At 56.5% G+C, this 23,794-nt stretch overlaps 1 protein-coding gene across 9 annotated transcripts in view; it reads left to right on the top strand.

Annotated features, from left to right (window-relative positions):
* LOC140402859 (ena/VASP-like protein) overlaps positions 1-23,794 on the top strand; it is a 421,629-nt gene that overhangs the window by 341,148 nt on the left and 56,687 nt on the right. For all 9 annotated transcript variants that reach the window (XM_072490493.1, XM_072490507.1, XM_072490514.1 and 6 more), the window contains one exon: positions 461-530. In XM_072490493.1, coding sequence (XP_072346594.1) covers positions 461-530 — 70 coding nt within the window. The remainder of the gene's footprint in view (positions 1-460; positions 531-23,794) is intronic.

Below are 23,794 nucleotides of genomic sequence, written 5' to 3' on the forward strand. Positions count from 1 at the left end.
AGGAGTGTTCTCCCCAGCCCCCACAGGAAATTCCTAGAGGCTCCCCACACCAGCTTTTTCCTCCATCACGTTGTACTCCCCCAATTATCCAGGAATCCCTCCTCCCATTGACTGCAGGGGACTGTTCGCACAAGTCTCCAGCTGTGGCCTCCTGCTGGCAAATTTCCATTATCGCACATCATCCAGGTAGAGGATCCAGTTGCTTGTCAGGAGCTTTAATTTACCCAAGGCCTTGCCATTAAGATCAGCAAGGCCTCCACATCTCGAGGCACTCTGGGTGCACTACCTATTTGGTGCTCGTGTTCAGCAAGTTAACATTGAGCATTGGTATTGGAACATCGACCGTTGAAAGAATTGCAACCTTGTTTATGTTTCATTTTGATGTTACAAGGTTCTTTAGTGTTACAGTCAACTGTAGAACTGAAGATAGAGATTTTAACATGCTGATCTGATCGTCTAGGTCCCACAGTGCAACGCCAAGTTCAAGTCCAGAATGGGCCTCCCCCTGAAGAACAGGAAGCACAGAGAAGGTAAAAGACACTTTTATGAAATATCACTGTTTACTTAACATGCCTGTTTTGCGCTAAACAGTAGTGCTTAAATAACGTTGCGCCCATTTGGAAAGTAATTCTAGTTTCCGCAAAAGATTTATCCTGGGAATGGTACCAGAGTGATAATGGTGTAGAACAAGTAATCCAGAAGTCTGAACTCATGTACTGGAGACATGAGTTCATATCCCACCATGGCAGCTGAGGGTATTGAAATTAGTTAAACAAATCTGGAATAAAAAGCTAGTGTTAGTAATGGTGACCATAAAACTACTGGATTAGGATAAAAATCCACCTGGTTCATAATGTTCTTTAGGGAAGAAGATTTCCTTGTCTTTATCCGGTCTGGCCTCTATGTGCCTCCAGCTTCACAACAATGTGAACTCTTATGTGCCCTCTGAAATGACCTGACAGGCAATTCTAAGGATTCTGTCAAAGGAGAGAGATGGCTGAGCCCCGCTATGCCACTCCCAGGTTCCGGGACAGTGATCTCGAGACTCTATTAAATGCAGTAGAAGAGCGCAGGGTCATCCTGAGCCAAGAGGTGGGCACCGGCACCCGTCCAGCACTGTGAAGCGTGGCTGGCGTGAAGTGGGCACCGCGGATAGCGCTGTAGGGCACACCCCCGCTCTGGAGACCAGTGCCGGAAGAAGCTCCACAACTTCACAAGGGTTGCCAGGGTAAGTACCCCGAGAGTTCCCCCGGGCCACACCCCACCCCTCCCTCCCCCCCACCACGTTTCGCGGGAACCCCACCTCCCGCCCACGAACGAGGGGGGGGTACCACGTTGCACCCGACGCACATGGGCAACACCCCCCCCTCTCTTGAGAGCTGCCATGGCGTGATGCCCAGTGTCCCCCACCCAGTCATAATGTTGCAACATCTGCATGTCTTGATGCTGACTGTGATGCTCGCCTCCCCCCCCCCCCCCCCCCCACCAACCCCCCGCCCCCGCAGGACAAGACAGCTCACAACCACCTTGAGCATACAAGACCCGGAGGGGGATCGCCTGAGCTGCACCCCCTCACCGTCCATGAGCAGAGGGCACTGGACCTTGCTGGGGGAGCCGCCACCCAGGAGGTAGCGCCATGCCAGATCGGAGGCGCCGGACCAAGTGAGACTCCCCTGCCTGGCTACACAACCGCAGCCCGTCACCTGCCTCACCCCCCCACCCCCCTCACACTGCACCCCATATCAGTACCCCCAAACCCTCCCCTCTCAACCCACCCGGTGACACCCCCATCACACTCCACCCCCTCACACTGCCCCCTCCACCCCCTCACACCCGACTCTGCGTCTCTAACGATACATGCCTTATTGTGTTTTCCAGGGCCATGAGCCGATAGTCCAGTGACGTCTCGGACAAGCCTCCGCTGTCCAGCTCCAAGCTCATCCGCCTACAGGGATGCACGGCAGAGAGGGGAAGCAAGTCGGACAGGAGGGCCCTCTTCTGAGGCCGGGGCACTGGAGGGGGATGCACAGAGGACCGACAGAGATGACACTGACGAACACAGGATGGACAGTCAGGACACTGATAGCTGTGAGATGGACGAGGAGAGGGCTGCGGGCCAAGACAGTGACGGAGAGAGGACGGGGACTCTGGACAGTGACGCACAGAGGACGGCCAGACAGACGGTGGACAGACCGGACACGGCACCTGACATGGGCCGCGGACAACGTGCATCAGTCCAAGGATCGACCCAGGAGACCCCAGACGTGGGGACAGATGAGGACCTCGAGTTTGCGTCATTGCTGTCACCCACAACATCCACCATCGCAGATACACTCATCTCGGTTGGCCATTTTAGTGATGAGGCTTCTGGGTCACTGACTGGTGCACACAACACAGCCGAACCGGTACAGCAGGTGGAGGTAGGAACAGTCGAGGGGCTGGACGGTCGGAGGGCAGGCCAGGCCCAGCACCCAGCTGCCATCCAGACGGTTCCCGGGTTCCTGGACTTACCAGACCCACCCACAGATCTGATGCCTTTGGAAACCCAGGAAGTGGACAACGGGATGACGGCCGTCTTCCAGCAGCTGCAGACGCAGTTGGAGGAGTCCATCTGCGTCCAGGAGCAGGGAGTGGTGCCGGTCATGGCTGCCACCCAATCCGACACCGCATGGGTGGCGTCCGCGGTGGAGGCAATGGGGGCAATGGTTTTGGCCATGGGTCAGGTTCTGCAAGGCGTGGGGCTTCATGTGCAGGTGTCATCCACGTCCCAGGAGAGAGCTGTCCTCTCACAGGCAGCCATGTGCCAGAGCCAACTGGACATTGCCGCCACGCTCCGGGGTCTGGCCCAGTCTCAGCAGGCCATGGCCCAGTCTCAGCAGGCTATCGCTGAGAGCATCGGCTGCCTTGCGCACATGCTGGATGGTGTCATACAATCACAACGGGAGGTTGCACAGTCCCTGACAGGGATGGCGCACTCCCTGAGCTCCGTCGCTGCGAACGTTCAGACCCTGGTCAATGCCACAGCCGGCCTCCAGGACTCGCAGCGCCAGCTGCCGGTGGTGCAGCGGTGCTTGTCTCCGCTCGCACCACCGTCCCATAGTGAGGCCCGGGGGCCACCGGGCTCCCTGAGGGAGGAGGAGGTTCTGGGGCCCGTCCCGGTAATTCCAGCAAGGGAGGTCCCAGAACACTCAGACTCCCCCCGTACCATCCCTGGTGCATCTAGTGGGCAGCGGGCAGGACAGGGTGGCACTGTCATGATATGCGGACACACACATAATGATTTCCAGACAAGCAGCTAATGGACACAGAGAACAGGACATGACCAATAAGCAGGCAGGACACTCGGGTGGGATCTGACTATAAAAGACAAGAGGCACTCACACTCCACCTCTTTCCACTGATGAACATCTAGAGAGTCAGTCAAGGGTGTTGTTACAATCTCACACCCCCAGCACGTGGCTAAGAGCTAGTCTGGTTCAGTCAGACACAGTAACCACACTTAATTTAGCAGAGAGTCGAACTCACAGAGAACTGTGCTAACTGTGCTATTAGTTCAATATACCTGATTGAACTAACTTCAATGTCTGGAGTATCTTTCTGATCTAAGCTGCATCCAGTTGCAGCCAGTGTTAGACCAGTGTACCTAACAAGACATGATACCAGGAGACTACTAATTTAAGGTAGGTTACCTCAGTCCATTCCGTGACGACCAGCAAATGTATCCCGGCACCATGGAGAAGATTCAGGCTCCTCACCAGCTCAGGACCTCCGGCAATCTCAGTGCCAACTGGCGGCATTCAAGCAAAGGTTTCTGCTGTACATCGCAGCTTCAGACCTTGAGGGTGAGTCTGATGCAAGAAAGATCGCGCTTCTCCTCTCAACAGCGGGTGATCAAGCCATCGAACTCTTTAACTTGTTTAACTTCACCGAAGGCCAGGACAAGACAAAGTTTCAGACCATCCTGGACAAGTTCGATAGTCACTGTGAAGTGGACACCAATGAAATCTTCGAGAGCTACATATTCAAACAACATCTTCAAGATAAAGATGAATCTTTCAATGCCTTCTTAACTAGCCTCCGCCTGCTACCACTTCCTGCAACTTTGGTGATATTGCTGACTCCATGATCAGAGACCAAATCGTGTTTGGAGTTCACTCTGATCCTCTGGGAGAGCAACTCTTAAAAATCAAGCATATGACCCTGCCAGTCGCGATTCAAACATGTACAGTGCATGAGCACGCACAAAATAGGTATTCCCAATGCAAATCGGCTGAAAATGAGAAACATGCCTCCCACGGGGCAGTGAGTGTGCAGGCTATCTCCCGGATGCAGCGCCTCAGCATTGAAGACAGCGGCCATCTTGCGTGCTTTTCCCGGAGCCCCATGCATGTGCGATGCGAACGGGATAACGAAGCGGCCGACACCCACACTGCGCAGGTGCAAACATCTGCCGATCGCACTGCGCATGTGCGACGACGTACACCGCGTCACGACGCCGACGTCATGACGTGCCCGATCTGTGGCAACGCCCACTTAAAGGGACACTGCCCTGCAAGAGGCAGGCGATGTTTAAATTGCGGGAAGCCTGGACACTATGCAGCCTTGTGCAGGTCTGCACCACCAGTCAGAGGCCAGCGCTCCCAGTTCCGACGATGGCGCGTCCAGAATGTGCAACAACAATTACAATATTCTGATCCTGGTACTATAACGGATCCAGAGGACGAGTGCCTGGAGTCCGCCTACCGAGTGGGCATCATTACCACACGTGAACATGCCACACCTAACTCATCTCGCATTCAATCCATCCTCGCTGTGGATTCGGAGGACGAATGGCGTGCGGCGATGCAGGTCAACCGCTGCTCCATCCAGTTCAAGCTGGACATAGGTGCTTCTGCCAACCTCCTCTCACAGGCAGACTTCAAACGCATCAGGAAGCCCCCCCCAAGGTCCTTCCAGCAGCCTGCCAGCTCCTGGACTATAACGGTAACGCCATCACAGCACTGGGGTCCTACCATCTACTCGTCTCCAACCGGAGCACCCATGCACGGCTAAGGTTTGAAATTGTCAATCCGGACAGGGCATCCCTACTGGGCGCGCAGGCCTGCAAAAAACTAAACCTGGTGCAGCGGGTTTATTCAACAAGAACCTCCAACGTGGATCTTCAAGCTGGCATTGACGGCATCCTCGCTCAGTATCCAGATGTGTTTGACGGGATGGGCACTTTGCCATATCAGTGCAAGATCCTACTGCGACCTGATGCCAAGCCAGTGGTCCATGCACCACGCCGGGTCCCGGTTCCGCTGAAGGAGCGCCTGAAGGAACAGCTCAAGGAGCTGCAGCAGTAGGGGATCATTTCCAGGGTAACCGAACCGACTGACTGGGTCAGCTCGATGGTGGTGGTTAAAAAATCCTCTGGAGACCTGCGCATCTGCATTGATCCCAAGGATCTCAACCAGAATATAATGCGTGAACACTACCCCATCCCGAAGCGGGAGGAACTCACCAGTGAGATGGCACATGCACAGTTTTTCACAAAGTTAGATGCGTCACATGGATTCTGGCAAATCCAGCTGGATGAGTCCAGCAGAAAGCTCTGCACCTTCAACACACAGGTATTGCTATAACCGTATGCCGTTCGGCATCATCTCGGCATCATCGATATTTCATCGTATTATGGAGCCGATGATGGAGGGCATCGAAGGGGTTCGTGTGTACGTGAACGACGTCATCATATGGTCCACAACCCCTGAGGAGCATGTTTCCTGTCTCCAGCAGGTATTCTGCCGTGTCCACGCCAATGGCCTGGAGCTGAATAGGGCCAAATGTTGCTTTTGGGCAGCATGGTAGCATTGTGGATAGCACAATTGCTTCACAGCTCCAGGGTCCCAGGTTCCATTCCCGGCTTGGGTCACTGTCTGTGCGGAGTCTGCACATCCTCCCCGTGTGTGCGTGGGTTTCCTCCGGGTGCTTCGGTTTACTCCCACAGTCCAAAGATGTGCAGGTTAGGTAGATTGGCCATGATAAATTGCCCTTAGTGTCCAAAATTGCCCTTAGTGTTGGGTGGAGGTGTTGACCTTGGGTAGGGTGCTCTTTCCAAGAGCTGGTGCAGACTCGATGGGCCAAATGGCCTCCTTCTGCACTGTAAATTCTATGATAAACACTCAAGTTCCTAGGAGACCAGGGGCGGGATTCTCCGCTCCCGCGACTAAGTGCCCACGCCATCGTGAACGCCGTCGAGTTTCACGATGGCGCGAAATGGCCCCGATCGCGATCGATTCAGGGCCCGAAAATGGGCTAGGAGCGGGGCCGCGAGGAACTCAGGGGGCGTGGTGCGAAAGCAGCGTCGTAAGCGCGCGACGCCCGAATGACGCGGCGCTGCGCCATAAATGGCACAATCCGCGCACGGAAGGACTCAGGAGGAGGAGAAGGAGGAGAGATGGCTGAGCCCCGACGAGCCGCACCGAGGTTCCGGGACATGGACCTGGACACCCTCCTCGATGAGGTTGAACAACGAAGGCCGCCCTCTGCCCAAGACGTGGGCATCGGCAGCCGTCCAGCACGGTGAGGCGCAGCTGGCGTGACGTTGGCACTGCTGTGAGTGCAGTGGGGCAACCCCCCCGGTCCGGGGAGCAGTGTCGGAAGAAGCTGCACAACCTCACTCGGGCTGCCAGGGTAAGTGCCATGAGGGTGCCCCCGGGTCACAACCAACCCCCCCCCGCCCCAGGACAAGACAGCTCACAACCAACGTGAGCGTATGAGAACCGGAGGGGGTTCTCCTGTGCTGCACCCCCTAAATGTTCACGAGCAGAGGGCCCTGGACCTCGCTGGAGATCCGCCACCCGGGAGGTCGCGACATGCCAGGTCGGAGACGCAGAAGCAAGTGAGACAACCCTGCATGTCCTCCCCACCCCCCCCCCCCCCAGCCCGTCATCGCCCCCCCCCCTCACACTCTGGCCACTGCACCCTCGATCCCCTCCCCCCTCACACTCATGCCACTGCACCCCCGATCCCCTCCCCCCTCACACACTGCCCCCACCACCATCACACACCCGGCCCAGCGTGCCTAATGAACCCCGTATCGTTGTGTCCCCCAGGGCCAGCCGCCGAACGTCCAGGGTCGTCTCGGCCAAGACAAAGCCGACCATCTGCAACCTCACCGCACCCAGGGACGCACGGCAGAGGGTGGCAGTCGGTCGGACAGGAGGGCCATCCTCTCAGTATGGGACGCTGGAGGGCGACACACAGAGGACGGACAGAGACAATGCTGAGGGGCACAGGACGGACAGTGATGTGAGTGATGGCCGTGCATTGCCCGAAGGTAGAGCCATGAGCCACGCCAGTGACGGGGACGGGACGGGGACAGTGGATGATGAAGCACAGAGAACGGCCACATAGTCCACGGAATCGCCTGGACGGCAACACGACATGGGCCGCATGCACCTTGCGCCGGGCCATGAGGGGGCCCAGGACACACCAGACTTCCTAACGGACGATGACCTCGAGCTAGCAGCACTGCTGTCTCCCACACCATCCACCATCGCAGAGACACTCACCTCGGTTGGGCAAATAAGTGATGAGGCTCCCGGGTCACGGTCTGGTGCGCCCCACACAGCCGAGCCGGTACAGCAGGTGGAGTTTGGAGCAGCCGAGGGGCTGGACGGTCGGAGGGCAGCCCAGGCCCAGCAACCAGCTGCCGCCCAGACGGTTCCCGGGTTCCTGGATGTGCTTGACCCACCCGGACACCCGATGCATGTGGACACCCAGGGACTGAATAACGGGATGAGGGCCATCTTCCAGGACCTGCACATGCAGTTGGAGGAGTCCATTCGCGTCCAGGAGCAGGGAGTGATGCCACTCATCGCAGCCACCCAGGCCGACACCGCACGGGTGACGTCCACGGTGGAGGCAATGGGTGAAACGGTTTCGGCCATTGGTCAGGTTCTGCAAGGCGTTGGGCTTAACGTGCACGCGTCATCCATGGCCCAGGAGAGGGCTACCTTCTCACAGGTAGCCATGCGCCAGAGCCAACACGACATTGCCGCCGCTCTCCGGGCCCTGTCCGAGTCTCATCATGCCATAGCCCAGTCCCAGCAGGCCATGGCACAGTCCCAGCAGTCAGTCGCGGAGAGCATAGACCGCCTGGCGCATGTGATGGATGGAGTAGCGCACTCACAGGTTGAGGTAGCACAGTCCCTGGCAGGAATGTCGCACTCCCTGGGCTCCGTCTCTGCGAACATTCGGACCGTGGTCGATACCGCTGCAGGCCTCCAGGACTGGCAGTGGCAGGTGTCGGTGGTGCGACGGGGCATGTCTCCGATCGCACCTCCATCCCACATTGAGGCCCGGGGGCCACCGGGCTCCCCGAGGGAGGAGGAGGTTCTGGAGCCCGTCCTGGTATCTCCAGCAAGGGACGTCCCTGAACACTCGGCCTCCCCCCGTTCCGTCCCTGGCGCATCTGGTGGGCAGCGGGCAGGACAGGGTGACACCACGCCATCCAGCACGCCCGCAGAGCAGCCTGGCCCATCGAAGCCGGGCCGCCACAGGAAACGCGTGCCGATGGGGAGCCATGTCGCAGGGCGTGATTCTCAGCAGTCCGCCTCCACTCCTGCTGTACCATCTGGGGAGACACCTAGACGTAGTGGTAGGGCCCAGAAGGCAAAGAAGTTAGAAACATAATAAGTTGGCACGGGTGCAGGGCACAGTTTAGTTGTAGTAGGTAGGGCCTCTGTATGTGAATGTCACAGTTAAACTTAACTTGTAAGACTCTGTGCTCTGTCCGGTGCCAGGGGGCTGGTGAGGGTGACCGAGTGGCGCTGGGGTTAACGAGCGGTTCAACTTCGGTGCTGGATGTGCTGTCCCTCTCCCCCCTGCCTCTCAAAATCGGACACCGTAGTCCTCGGTACACCGACGCCAGCTACCCCAAACGGGCACGTGATGAAATGTCCGTGACGAACGCCGTGACCACCGGAGTGGATGGTTCAGCTATCGCCATGAGTCAGACCTTGGCTGGCGAATCTGAGCTCGCAGCTCATCGCAGAGCGGGCTGGCATCATTCAACATGGCACTGATCACACCCGCTTACCCAATCATCAATGTTGTGCAACCCCGTAGTGACACAGTGGTAAGGTGATGTGGAATTGGTGCCGTGTACGCGTGGGGGGTGGTGCTGTGTGGTGCCCGTGTGCAGGACTGATGGTGCAATTGGCAGTGTTCAGCGAATCCCTCCCCCACGGTGCGTGAACCGTGCGGCCACCAACGCGTCGTGTGCCCGCTGTCCTCGACGGTGCCGTCGTGCAGCCTCCTGGACGTAATGAGCAGCTGAGCAGTGTCTGTGTCCTGCGCCCCTCCCCCCACCCTGATGCACGCCATCCTCCTCCTCATCCTCCTCTTCCTCCTCCCCTTCGTTTGCGTTAGCTCCGGTGCCGTCGGGTCCTCCCTCCGACTCCTCCACCAGGGCATCTCCCTCTGCATGGCAATGTTGTGTAGCGCACAGCAGACCACAACTGTGCGACCGACCCTGTTGGGCCGGTACTACAGGGCCCCTCCGGAGCGGTCCAGGCATCTAAATCGCATCTTCAGCAGCCCGAAGCACCGCTCCACCACACCCCTGGTTGCTGCATGGGCCTCGTTGTATAGGCTCTCCGCGTTGGTCTGAGGCTTCCGTATTGGCATCATCAGCCATGACCTCAATGGATAGCCCCTGTCGCCCAGCAACCAGCCCCTCAGCCGGGGGGGGGGGCATCCATCCAACATTGCAGGGATTAACGACTGTGCCAGAATCATAGAATTTACAGTGCAGAAGGAGGCCATTCGGCCCATCGAGTCTGCACCGGCTCTTGGAAAGAGCACCCTACCCAAGGTCAACACCTCCACCCTATCCCCATAACCCAGTAACCCCACCCAACACTAAGAGCAATTTTGGATACGAAGGGCAATTTATCATGGCCAATCCACCTAACCTGCACATCTTTGGACTGTGGGAGGAAACCGGAGCACCCGGAGGAAACCCACCCACACACGGGGAGGATGTGCAGACTCCGCACAGACAGTGACACAAGGCGGGAATCGAACCTGGGACCCTGGAGCTGTGAAGCAATTGTGCTATCCACAATGCTAGGCGTCATGCACACTCCCGGGGTACTTTGCGCACACGTGCATGATCTTCATTGGGAGTATCACACCACCTGAATGTTCATGGAGTATGCGCCCTTCCTGTTCATGAACACTTCCTTGTTGTCTGCAGATGCACGTATGGGGACGTGCACACCATCGATGACACCCTGGACCATCGGTATCCCGGCCACCTTGGCGAATCCACGTGCCCGTGCTTCCTGCTGTGCTTGGTCCTCGGGGAATTTAATGTACCTGTCCGCGATGGCGTACAAGGCGTCGGTCATGGCCCTGATGCACCTGTGGACCGATGCCTGTGAGATCCGGGATAGGTCCCCGCTCGGCGCCTGGAAGGAACCGGTAGCGTAAAAGATTAGGGCCACCGTCAACTTGACGGAGACTGGTATAGCGTGTCCTCCTCCCGTTCCACGTGGTGTGAGGTGCGCCACGAGGTGGCATATATGTGCAACCGTCTCCCTGCTGAACCGTAGTCTCCTCCTGCATGTGATGTCCGGTAGGGCCTCGAACGACATTCTGTCACGGTACACCCTAGGCCTTGCTGGACCCCTGTGGCACCCTGGCACCACCATCAGTGGCTCCTCCTCCTCCTCCTCCCCCCCATGCGCTTCGATATCAGTGCCCGCTTCCTGTGCATTCCTCGCCGTCGCGGGGTCAATGTTCCCCTCGCCATCCCCCTGGACATTCCGGGCCTGAGCGCCTGCGACTCCGCGGCCATCTCCTCTGCTGCAGCAGCAACCGCTGTGGGCCGTCGCAGTCTACACTGCTGGATGGCCACCTGCAGAGCTGCGGCTCCAACCACGGCAGTGAACATCGCTGTCTGGTTGGCATACATGGTGACCTGCAGGAGGGTGGTGGGGGGCAGAGAAACGACATGTTACACGGAGGTTCTTCCACACCTCGCCAGCCGGGTTGCATGGGATACCTGTGTGCCCCGGTGGCCTGGTCGCGCTGCAGACACGTAGCCAGCCTAACACCTGGTCACTGTCTGCGTCCAACGATCACTTCACACCGACCTCCTCACCAGTGTGCCAGTCGCCTGTGCCCATCAGCCACACGACAACCTGCGGCCGTGTCCTCGTCACCGTCCTGCCATATCAGGGCGGCTGACATGTGGCATCCGCGAACGGATAGCCTCCACACTCTCCCTCACCCCCCTCCCACCTCCACTCCCTCCCTCACCCCCCCTCCCACCTCCACTCCCTCCCTCACCCACCCTCCCGCATCCACTCCCTCCCTCCCCCCTCCCACCTCGACTCCCTCCCTCACCCCCCTCCCACCTCCACTCCCTCCCTCACCCCCCACCCACCTCCACTCCCTCCCTCACCCCCTCTCCCACCTCCACTACCTCCCTCACCCACCTCCACTCCCTCCCTCACCCCCCCTCCCACCTCCACTCCCTCCCTCACCCCCCTCCCACCTCCACTCCCTCCCTCACCCCCCCCCACCTCCACTCCCTCCCTCACCCCCCACCCACCTCCACTCCCTCCCTCACCCCCCCTCCCACCTCCACTCCCTCCCTCACCCCCCTCCCACCTCCACTCCCTCCCTCACCCCCCCTCCCACCTCCATTCCCTCCCTCACCCCCCTCCCACATCCACTCCCTCCCTCACCCCCCTCCCACCTCCACTCCCTCCTTCACCCCCCCGCTGGCCGCAGCATTCTCGGGGAAGCCGACCCGGTCTGCAGGAGCTCTGGAACAGTCCGCTCACCTCCTCACTGCTCAGCTATTTACCAGGTGTGAACGGCGACGGCGTGAACTGTGGTCTTCGGCCCATTCGTGCCGGAGAATAGCGGGGGTAGCGGAGAATCGCCATTTTGGGTGTCTCGGGCGATTCTCCGGCCTGCGCCGCGCAGAACTCGACGGGGCCGATCTCGCCACTTGGGTGAATTGCGGGAGGACGTCGGACCGGCGTCGCATGGAAAACTGGCGCTCCAGGCGATTCTCCCAACCGGCGCGGCATCGGAGATTCGCACCCAGGATCTCTCAGCAGGGCGTGTCCCCCGACACAGACAAGGTCAAGGCCATCGCAGCCATGAAGACAAGAAGGCGGTGTTGCGCTTCCTGCGCATGGTCAATTTTCTGGGCAAGTTCATCCCAAACATGGCCTCACACACCACGGCCCTATGAAACCTAGTGAAGAAGTCCACTGCTTTCGAGTGGAAGGCGGCCCATCAGGCAGAGTGGTTGGAGCTGAAAGCCAAGCTCACCCCTGCACCCGTATTGGCATTTTGCGACTCAAACAGGGAAACAAAAATCTCGACAGATGCGAGCCAGGATGGCATCGGTGCGGTCCTGCTGCAATGCGATGACACTTCATCCTGGGCACCGGTTGCCTACGCATCAAGGGCAATGACACCCACCGAACAAAGGTATGCACAAATTGAGAAGGAATGCCTGGGCCTTCTCACTGGCATTCTCAAGTTTCACGACTATGTCTACGGCCTGCCGACATTCACAGTCGAGACGGATCACAGGCCCCAGGTCCACATTATCCACAAGGACCTTAATGACATGACGCCTCGGTTGCAGCGCATCCTCCTCAAACTCAGAAGGTACAACTTTGACCTGGTCTACATGCCTGGCAAGGAGCTCATCATTGCCGATACACTGTCCCGCTCCATAACCATGCCTAGTGAACCACTGAATGTCATCCGGCAAATTGAGTCACAGGTTGAGTCACAGTTGCAGCTGTGTGCTAGCACCCTCCCGGCATCTGATGAGAAGGTGATTCGCATCCGTGAGGAGACAACCAAGGACCCCCTCTTGCAGGATGTTATGCAACACCTAGCCAATGGCTAGCAAAAAGGACAGTGCCCTCACTATTTTAATGTAAAGGCCGACCTGATGGTGGTTGATGGTATCCTCCTCAAACTGTAATTCCACACAGTCTCCAGAGCTTGGTGCTCCGTCAAATCCATGAGGGCCACCTGGGTGTGGAAAAATGCAGACGCAGAGCCAGGCAGGCTGTCTACTGGCCCTGGATCAGCCAGGACATCACGAACATGGTCCTTAATTGTGCGACCTGCCAACGCTTCCAGCCAGCGCAGAGTAAGGAGACACTTCAGCAGCATGAAATCGAAACCTCTCCGTGGTCCAAGGTTGGCATCGACCTCTTTCATGCAAATGGTCGTGATTTTGTGTTAATCATTGATTACTTTTCCAATTACCCTGAAGTCGTGAAGCTCTCAGACCTCACATCTCGGACCGTAATCAAGGCCTGTAAAGAGACATTCTCCAGGCATGGTATCCCACTCACTGTCATGAGTGACAATGGCCCGTGCTTCAGCAGCCATAATTGGTCTCTGTTTGCCCAGTCATATCAGTTCAAACACGTCACTTCCAGCCCACACTATCCGCAGTCAAACGGAAAAGTTGAGAAAGAGGTGCACATAGTGAAGCAGCTCATCTGCAAGGCCGTGGATTCTGCGTCTGACATTCACCTTGCGCTGCTTGCATACAGGGCGACCCCACTGTCCACTGGCATGTCACAGGCTCAACTCCTGATGAACAGGGACCTGCGAACGACACTTCCAGCCATATACCTGCCCAACCCGGATCACCTCCCGGTGCTGCAGAAGGTGCAGCAACTCCGAGACCGGCAAAAACAGGACTAAGATGCTCATGCCACCGATTTTCCTGTGTTATCCCCGTCAGACACTGTTCGGGTCAAGATCCCTGATGGAGGCTGGTCAGCTCCAGCTGTCGTTGTTATACAGGCTGCTCCCCGCTTGTATGTTGTGCGTCTGGCTGGTGGTTCTGTTGTGCAACGAAACAGACGGGCACTGAGCAAAGTTGCCTGCCCGCAACCACATTCTTCTCCGTTTCCTTCTGTTGTTTTGCCACCTCCTGATACCTTGACTCACGAGTTCACCAGTCAGGGTTCAATCCCGCCCATCCAGGCGCTGTCGTCCCCACCACCACCTCTCCGGCGGTCGACCAGGATCAGACGCAAACCACAGAGACTGGACTTATGAACATTTGTTCTGTTTGCTATGTTCTGTGTTCTCGCATTAGACAGCTGTTTTCACATGTACATATGTTCACATCCACTGCATGCATATATGTTAATATTGGCCTATTCTTGTAAATACGTTCATATATGTCATCCAAACATTAAAAAAGGGGGAGATGTCATGACATGCAAACACACACATAATGATATACAGACAAGCAGCTAATGGACACAGACAACAGGACACGACCAATGAGCAGACAGGACACTCGGGTGGGATCTGACTATAAAAGACATGAGGCATTCACACTCCACCTCTTTCCACTGATGAACATCTAGAGAGTCAGTCAAGGGTGTTTTTACAATCTCACACCTCCACCACGTGGCTAAGAGCTAGTCTGGTTCAGTCAGACACAGTAACCACACTTAAGTTAGCAGAGAGTCGAACTCACAGAGAACTGCGCTAACTGTGCTATTAGTTCAATAAACCTGATTGAACTAACTTCAAGGTCTGGAGTATCTTTCTGATCTAAGCTGCATCCAGATGCAGCCAGTGTTAGACCAGTGTACCTAACACGACAGGCACCACCCCACCCAGCACGCCCGCCGAGCAGCCTGGCCCATCGAAGCCGGGCCGCCCATGGAAACGCGCGCCGACGGGGAGCCACGTCGCAGGGCAGGAGTTTCAGCAGTCCGCCTCCACTCCTGCTGTACCATCTGGGGAAACACCAAGGCGTAGTGGTAGGGCCTGTAAGGCAAAGAAGTTAGACATGTAGTAAATTGGCACGGGTGCAGGGCACAGCTTAGTTCTAGGGGCTAGGGCACTTGTCTGTGAATGTCACGAATAAAGTCACTGTTACACAAAACCTAAATGACCCTGTGCTACGTCTGGTGCCTGAGGGGTTGTGAGGGGGACCGTGTGGAGCTGGGATCGAAGTTCGCTACAACGTTGATGCCGGGTGTGTGTTCCTTCCCCCCCCCCACAAACCCCGGCGTCCTCGGCACACCAACGCCAGCTACCCCACATGGGCATGTTATGGAGTGACCGCGACGCATACAGGGACCACCGAGGTGGAGGGTTTAGCTATGGCCATGAGTCAGACATTGTCTAATGATCCGGAGCTCACAGCTCATCACAGAGTGGGTTGTCATCACTCAACATGGCACTGATCATACCCGCTTACACAAGCAACTGTGTGATATCATCCCGTTGTGCCGCAGGTGTGAGTTGCTGTGAAAGTGGCGGTGTGGGCGCTAGAGTTGTCGGATGGTGGGGGGGGGTGCTGGGTGGGGCGTTTGTGCGGAACGGTGGTGCAAGTGCCTTGCTCAGCGATTCCCTCCCCCTAGTTCATGAAACACGCTGCGATCAACGCCTCGCGTGCTCGCTCTCCAAGCCGGTGGCATTGTGCAGCCTCCCGGCCATATGCAGCCCATGGCTGTGCCCCCGCCCGTTCCCCATCCTCCTCCTCCTCCTCCTCATATGCAGACGCGTTGTCGTCATCGGGCTCCCCCTGTGCCTCCTCCAGGACATCACCCCTCTGCTGGGCAATGTTGTGTAGCACACAGCAGGCAACAAATATGCGGCGACTCTCTCGGAATGGTACTGCAGGGCACCTCCAGAGCGGTCCAGGTACCTGAATTGCATCTTCAAGAGGCCGAAGCACCTCTGCACAACACCCCTGGTTGCTGAATGGGGAATGGGCTTCATTGTAGCGGGTCTCCGCATTGGTCTGTGGCCTCCGTATAGGCGCATTAGCCATGACCGCAACGGGTAACCCCTGTCGCCCAGCAACCAGCCCCTCAGCCGGGGGGGGGGTGTCCCTTGAACATTGCGGAGATGTACTATTGCGTCAGTATAAAGGCATCATGCACACTGCCGGGGTACTGGGCGCACACGTGCATGATCGTCATGCGATGGTCGCAGACCACCTGAATGTTCATAGAGTAGGTCCCCTTTCTGTTATGAAAACTTCCCTGTTCTCCGAGGGTGGGCGCATGGCGACGTGCACCCCATCAATCACACCCTAGACCATCGATATCCCGGCCACGGTGGTGAATCCCGCTGTCCGGGCATCCTGGTGTGTGCGGTCCTCCGGAAACTGTATGTATCTGTCGGCGATGGCATACAGGGCATCGGTCATGGTTCGGATGCACCGGTGCACCGATGCCTGTGAGATCCCGGATAGGGCCCAGCTCGGTGCCTGAAACGAACCCGTTGTGAAGAAATTGCGGGCTACCATCACCTTGACGGTCACCGGGATAGCATGTCCTCCCCCCCGTTCCATGTGGTGCCATGTGCCACCACCACCTGCTCCTCCTCCTTCCTCTGCGCCCCATCAAGATCAGAATCCTCATCCTGTGCATCCCCGACGATGTGGTGGTCATTGTCCCCCTCCGCCTCCTCCTGCACATGTCGGGCGTGCGGGTCTGCAGCCTCAGCGGCTGGCACGGGGCCCTCTGCAGCCATTCCCTCTGCTGAAGCTGCTCTGAGCCGCCTGCATCGACGCTGCCGGATGGCCACCTGCAGGGCAGCGGCTCCCGCCACGGCGACAAACATCGCTGGCTGGTGCACAAACATGACGATCTGCAAGGGGGGGGGGGAGGAGACACAACATGGTTAACAATGGCGCTTGGGACCAATGGGACGTCGGCGAGCACAGGGGCGGGGCCCTGCGGCGCGAGCCCGACTTCAAATCGACAACGGCCGCCCCGAGGCGCAGTACTCCCGAGGCACAGTACTCACCGGCGCTAATGTGCTGAGGGAGGCGGGCTGGATCTCCGGGGCCACCGCCGCTGCTGCTCTCGGGGGTCTGCTGAAGTGGCGGACGGAAGAGCGGAGGCAGAGCCGCCCTCGGCTCAGAAGACCCGCCATCGGGCAGCTGGGAGTCCCGGGGCGGCGCGCGGTCACAACGGGCGCTCGGCCGCCAGCTGAGCGGGGAGGCCGCACAGGCATGCACAGCTCAGAGAGGCACGGCGGCGGAGGAGAAGGGCGGGGCCATGGGGGCGGACGTCAGGGGGAGAGGCGGGGCCGCGGTGCGGACGTCAGGGGGATAGGCGGGGCCACGGGGTGGACGTCAGGGGAGGCGGGGCCACGGGGCGGACGTCAGGAGCAGGGGGCGTGGCTGGTGCGTGCTGACTCGGAGGCGTGGTTTCTGCTGGCCAATGGGGCTGAATTATCTTATTGAATGGTGCAGCAGGCTTCAGGGGCGGAATGGTCTTGTCCTGCCCCTATTTCATATAGTTACACAGGAAAGAGTAGGCCATTCGGCCCCCTCCACGCCTGCTTATGCCTGGACTCCGCAGAACAATACTTTTGACTATACCTTGGTACACGTGACAATAAATCCAATCCATTCAATATGATCGTGGCAGATCCTCTAGCTCGAAGCCACGCTATCCCCATACCCCTTGACACCTTTTGACTCTAGAATCCTCCACCGCCTCCTGTGGTAGAGAATTTCACAGGTTCACCACCCCCAAGTAAGGAGATTTCTCCTCATCTCAGTCCTGAAACTGACCCCTTGTTCTAGACCCTCCAGCCAGAGGGGTCATCATCCCTGCATCCAGTCTGCCCAGCCGTCATCGGACTCAAAACGTTAGCTCTTTTCCTGCAACAGTAGTGGACTCGCCAACACTAAGGGCATTCAAATGGTCATTGGATAGACATATGGACGATAAGGGAATAGTGTAGATGGGCTTTAGAGTGGTTTCACAGGTTGGCACAACATTGAGGGCCGAAGGGCCTGTACTGCACTGTAATGTTCTATGTTCTACAGATGCTGCCAGACTTGCTGAGATTTTCCAGCATTTTCTCTTTCGTTTCAGATTCCAGCACCGCAGTAATTTGTTTTTATCTGCCAGAATTTGATATGTATATAAGAAATTCAAATCCACAAACAGATTTACATTTATATGCCACCTTTCACAATCTCAGGCCCTCCCAGACAGTAAATTAAATGTAATCTGAAGACTAGTCACTATTGTTATTTTCAAAATTTAGAGTACCCAAATTCTTTTCTAATTAAGGGGAAATTTAGCTGGCCAATCCACCTACCCTGCACATCTTTGGGTTGGGGGGGTGAGACCCATGCAGACACTGGGAGAATGTGCAAACGCCACACGGACAGTGATCCGGCACCGGGATCGAACCTGGGACCACGGTGCCGGGAGGCAGCAGTGCTAACCATTGCACCACCGTGCTGCCCGACCAGTAACTATTGTAATATAGGAAACGCAGCAGTCAATAAATACTAATCTTTATTAATGTCACAAGTAGGCTTACATTAACACTGCAATTAAGTTACTTTTGGGGGGCTTCTCGTCGCCGCGCTCCGGCGCCTGTTCGGGTGCACGGGGGGGGAATTCGGAATGTCCGGTTCGCCTGGCGGGCGCGTCTTTCGGGACTTGTGGGGGGGGGGGCGCCCGGGGGGGGGGCCTGCGCGGTTGCGGGGGGGGGTGGGGGTGGGGGGCGTGCGGACTCCGCGCGGACGGTGATTCGGGCCCGTGTCCCTGGCGCTGTGGAGCAACGGTGCTGACCACTGTGCTTCCGTGCCACCCATACAACAATCTCCCTCAAATATGATAGTGACCAGACCAAGTACTTCTACAATATTGATGGAGAGTTATAAATGGGCTGAGGACGCACATGTGAACCTACCTGCTGTTCTTCGAATGGTTTCATTTGGATCTTATAAAACCAAAGCAACATAATGCTGCTGGTGGAAATCTCAAACTTGGCAGATTTATTGGGTTCTCTTGTCAGGCCAGCTTGACATTCAAACTTTTGGCCTAAAACCTTGGACATTAGTTCGTATGCAACTTGTAACTAACTGAGGGTTAGTACCAGCTTCAGCTAATGCACGTTTGGAAGTGGTGAAGGAGGACGAGTAAGCTGGAGACAAGTGGATAGGTGTGACTGCGACAGTGAGTTAATGACACTTAACCATTTTGCTTTTAAAAAATCTAACCAATCTTGATGGATGCATTCAGAAAAGCAAACTGAACTCTATGTTTAAACAAATCTGAATATGTACTTTATTACTAATACAGACTGTCAAGTTCACTTCTAACATTTTCGTGACTTTGGGTTGCAGTTAGTGTACCATCCATTCAAACCACAAAGTTCTCCTGCAGGATATTATCACATTTTAAGACTTCTTTAAGCATCACGGAGGAGTTAGTTGAGAATGTACTGTCCTTTCCGTATTCCCCAAGCAGGGGGAGAGAAATTACTTGTTCAGAACGAGCACATCATTTCTCGATGATTCCGATAATGTGATCAAAGGCCAGTCTGGAACAATTTTTAAATTTCATTTACAGGATGTGGGGGTTGGTTGCCAGGCCAGCATTTATTGCCCATCTCCAAATGCCACGTTTGTCAGCAGCATGATTCTGATTGGTGGGCAGCACTGCATCTGGTGGTGCTCGATAAGGAATCTTAACCTTAATTCCTGAAAATCTAAGCTCTAACCCTAAGTGGGGTGTCTAATGAATGTGGTTACAACCAGGCAGTCTGTGAATGCTCTCCCTGTTATTCAGCATGGTGGCACGGTGATTGGCGCTGTTGCTTCGCAGCTCCGGGGTCCCGGGTTCGTTTCCCGGCTTGGGTCGCGGTCTGTGCGGGGTCGCATTCTCCCCGTGTCTGCGTGGGTTTCCTCTGGGTGCTCCGGTTTCCTCCCGCGGGTCCCGAGGGACGTGCTTGTTTCGTGGGTTGGACGTTCTGGGTTCTCCCTCAGTGTGCCCGGGCGGGCGCCGGAGTGTGGCGACTGGGGGATTTTCACAGTATCTTCATTGCAGTGGGTTTTTTAAAAGTATATTTTATTAAAGTTTTCAAACACAATTTTTCCCCCTTACAAATCAACAAAAACGGTAACATGATAACTGATAGATAACATGGTTTAAATAAAATAGTGAACTAACAACATAACACGAAATGGTGCTCCCCCCCGCCCCTCCACCCCCTCTAGAACAAAAACAATTTACCCCCCCCCCCCCCCCCGCCCCGGGCTGCTGCTGCTGGCTATCTATTTTCCCCCTAACGTTCCGCTAGATAGTCGAGGAACGGTTGCCACTGCATGGAGAACCCCTGAGCCGATCCTCTCAGCGCAAACTTCATCCGCTCCAGTTTTATGAACCCTCCCATGTTGTTTATCCAGGCCTCCACGCCGGGGGGGTTTCGCTTCCTTCCACATGAGTAAATTCCTTCGCCGGGCTACTAGGGACGCAAAGGCCACAATATCGGCCTCTTTCGCCTCCTGCACTCCCGGCTCATCCGCTACCCCAAATATAGCTAACGCCCAACCTGGCTTGACCCGGACCTTCACCACCTTCGAGATCACTCCCGCCACTCCCCTCCAATACCCCTCCAGTGCCGGACACGACCAAAACATATGTGTGTGGTTCGCCGGGCTTCCCCCGCACCTCCCGCATTTGTCCTCCACTCCGAAGAACCTGCTCAACCTCGCTCCCGTTATGTGTGCTCTATGTAGCACCTTAAATTGGACCAGTCTAAGCCTGGCACACGAGGAAGAGGAATTCACCCTACTTAGGGCATCAGCCCACAAACCGTCCTCAATCTCTTCCCCGAGCTCTTCTTCCCATTTTCCTTTCAGTTCTTCTACCAGCTACTCCCCCTCTTCTCTCATCTCCCGGTATATTTCGGACACTTTGCCCTCCCCGACCCCCACCCCCAAAAGCACTCTATCCTGGATCCCCTGTGTCGGGAGCAGCGGAAATTCCCTCATCTGTTGTCTCGTGAACGCCCTCACCTGCATGTACCTAAAGATATTCCCTGGAGGCAGCTCATACTTTTCCTCCAGCGCTCCCAAGCTCGCAAACGTCCCAAAAAAAACAAAAAGAAAACAATGGCGCTTGGACACCTCGACAGCCAGGTGCCATGGGATACATTTGTGCCCTAGTTGCCTGGTCTCGGTGCAGACACGCAGGCACCCTGATCCCTGCCCACAGTCTCCTTCCACCGGCCAGTTCATCCCGTCCCTCCTCATTGCTGCGCCAGTGGCCTTTGCCCATCAGCAGACCTCAATTTGCGAGCGTGTCTTCGCCACCGTCCTGCCATGGCAGGCCGGCTGGCGTGTCGCTCCCGCGGATAACCCTCCCCAACCCCCACTAAGGGCATGACTGCATCCTCCCCCACCCCACGGGCATGACTGCTTCCTTCCCCAACCACCACCTCCTCCCCCCCCCCCCTCCACGGGCCTGACTGCTTCCTTCCCCAACCACCACCTCCTCCCCCCCCCCCCCCCCCCCCCCCCCCCCTCCACGGGCCTGACTGCATCCTTCCCCTCCTCCCTCTTCCCCCCCCCCCCTCAACGAGCCTGACTGCATCCTTCCCCCCCCCCCTTCCACGGGCATGGCGGCATCCAGCCCCCCTCCGAGCATGGCAGCAACCTTCCCCAAAAACCCTCCCCCCACCAGCACCGGCCGTGGACGGCAAAACTCTGGGAACGCCGGCCGCTCACCACCTTACAGCACGACTGGCTGACAAATTTATTTAGCATGGGTGAACTGCGACGGCGTGACCTGGGGTCACACCATCGGGACTTCGGCCCATCTGGGCCGCTGAATAGCGGGGGGCCCGGAGTATCGGCGTACTTAGTGCCTCGGGTGATACTCCGGCAGGCGCGGCGCTGACCTCGATGACGCCGTTCTCGCCGGTTGGGAGAATGGTAGAACGGCGTGGGTCCGGCGTCGCGCGTAAAATCGGCGCGAACGTCGATTCTCCCAGCCGGCGCGGCGTGGGAGAATCCCGCCCAGCATGTGCCGAAGTTGCAATCACGCAATTAAAATTATCAAGATTACTAACGGCAAAAAACTGTGCCGAGGTACGTTCTTCCCTGAACTCTCGCTGGTGAAAAGGCTCGCTGTTTGTCATTCACTTAGAGATTAGGCCGCTGATGACACACTTGTGTCACCATTTCTAATGACATCTTCAAAACAGCTGATAGTTTATGTGAGCCAAATGGTGAATTCCTATCACTACGATGCAAGCTGCACTTTTAGTGCAGGCTGGTAGTAAGACTTCTATTATTAGACCAAATACCAACCTTATCTAGCACTTACAAAGTATTTATAGAAGCTTCAGCTCTTCCTTTCCTTCAGTACCCTAACTGAGGGAGGGGAGAGAGCAACAAAATACCACACAAAGTTTTTTTAATAGAATTTCATAGAATCCCTACAGTGCAGAAGGAAGCCATTCGGCCGATCGAGTCTACACCGACCCTGCGAAAGAGCACCCTACCTAAGCCCAATCCCCCCCTCCCCATCGCCGAAACCCCACCTAACCTTTTGGATATTTAGGGGAAATTTATCATGGCCAAACTACCTAGGCTGCTCTTTGGACTGTGGGAGGAAACCGGAGCACCTGGAGGAAACCCACGCAGACACGGGGAGAAAGTTCAAACTCCACACAGTCACCTGAGGTCCGAATCAAACCTGGGTCTCTGGTGCTGTGAGGCAGCAGTGCTAGCCCCTCTGTCACCATGCCGCCCCGGAAATAATTGAAGAAATAATTTTGTAAGTGCAGCCAAAGCTTTGAATTTCAGCAGCACCAATGTTGTACAAAACAAATAATGCAGATTGCAATCACCAATTTTGTCTAACTGAAATCGGGAGGGAGCCGAGCAAGAGTTTCAGTTTTGGATAAGAAGTGCAATTTGTGCAGAATGGGACTTTTTTCTCTCTAGGATAATTGGTTAGAATTCCCTGCTGTCCTTTTTCTGTTTATGGCAAATAAAATGTGTTGCCTATTAGCATTTATTTAGCATTATTATCGAGCAATATTATGGCGTCAGCTGCACTGAGCCTACAATATCGAGTGAGGGTGGAATTTGTTTCACTTAACTTACATTGAAGCCAGTTTAGAAAATACTTAATTTAACCATTACACGTTATATGACAGAGAGTGGAATTTTACCAAGATTTGTCGATGTCTGGCTCTGACTGAAAACCGATGTGATTCTCTCTGGATGCACAGCTGAGTTTTCAGACCAGGGGCGGGATTCTCCATCCCGTCAGTCCTGTTTTCCGGCGCGGTGCGCCCCCCCACCAGCAGCGGGATTCTCCGTCCCCACAGGCGGCAAGTGGGGTTTTCCATCGTGACCACTCCCACGCCTTCGGGAAACCTGTGGGACTGAGTGCGCTGCTGGCGAAGCAGATAATCCCGCCGACGGAGAATGCCGCGGTCGATTTTCAGGCACTTGCTACACAGAGAGCGGGATTCTCCGGCCGCGTTCATCCGGCGACTGGAGACTCCCGCCTGAGGTCAGAGGATTTTCCCATTGTCGGTGTCTCGCCCGTGGCGTTCTTCCGGCGGGCGGGGTGGAAGAATCCAGCCCAGTAAATCTGGGGGCGTGGTTTGCACTGTCATTCTGGCGAGGAGGGGCCCGATAGAGCCGGCCTTCACTGAAATTGAAGCACCATCTTTACAGGGCACCCAGATCAGCGCTGGAATTAAACACCCCCACCACCGCAGCAGCTTGGGAACTCACTGCCGTTGTCCCCAACCTCCCCCGACCCAACAGGGATCGCCAGCCCCTTCTCAGGCTTCGGCCCTCCCTCCCCACCCACCACATATAAGGGAACCCCTACCCCTTGGGGCACCCCAGAGGGCGTCCTGGCCAGGTTGGTGCTATTGACCTGTGCCAGGGGGGCAGTGTCAGGGCACCGTCCGGGTATGTCCCTCTCCCCCCAGG

Source organism: Scyliorhinus torazame, chromosome 2 (genome assembly GCF_047496885.1).
Source record: "Scyliorhinus torazame isolate Kashiwa2021f chromosome 2, sScyTor2.1, whole genome shotgun sequence".
NCBI lineage: Eukaryota > Metazoa > Chordata > Chondrichthyes > Carcharhiniformes > Scyliorhinidae > Scyliorhinus > Scyliorhinus torazame.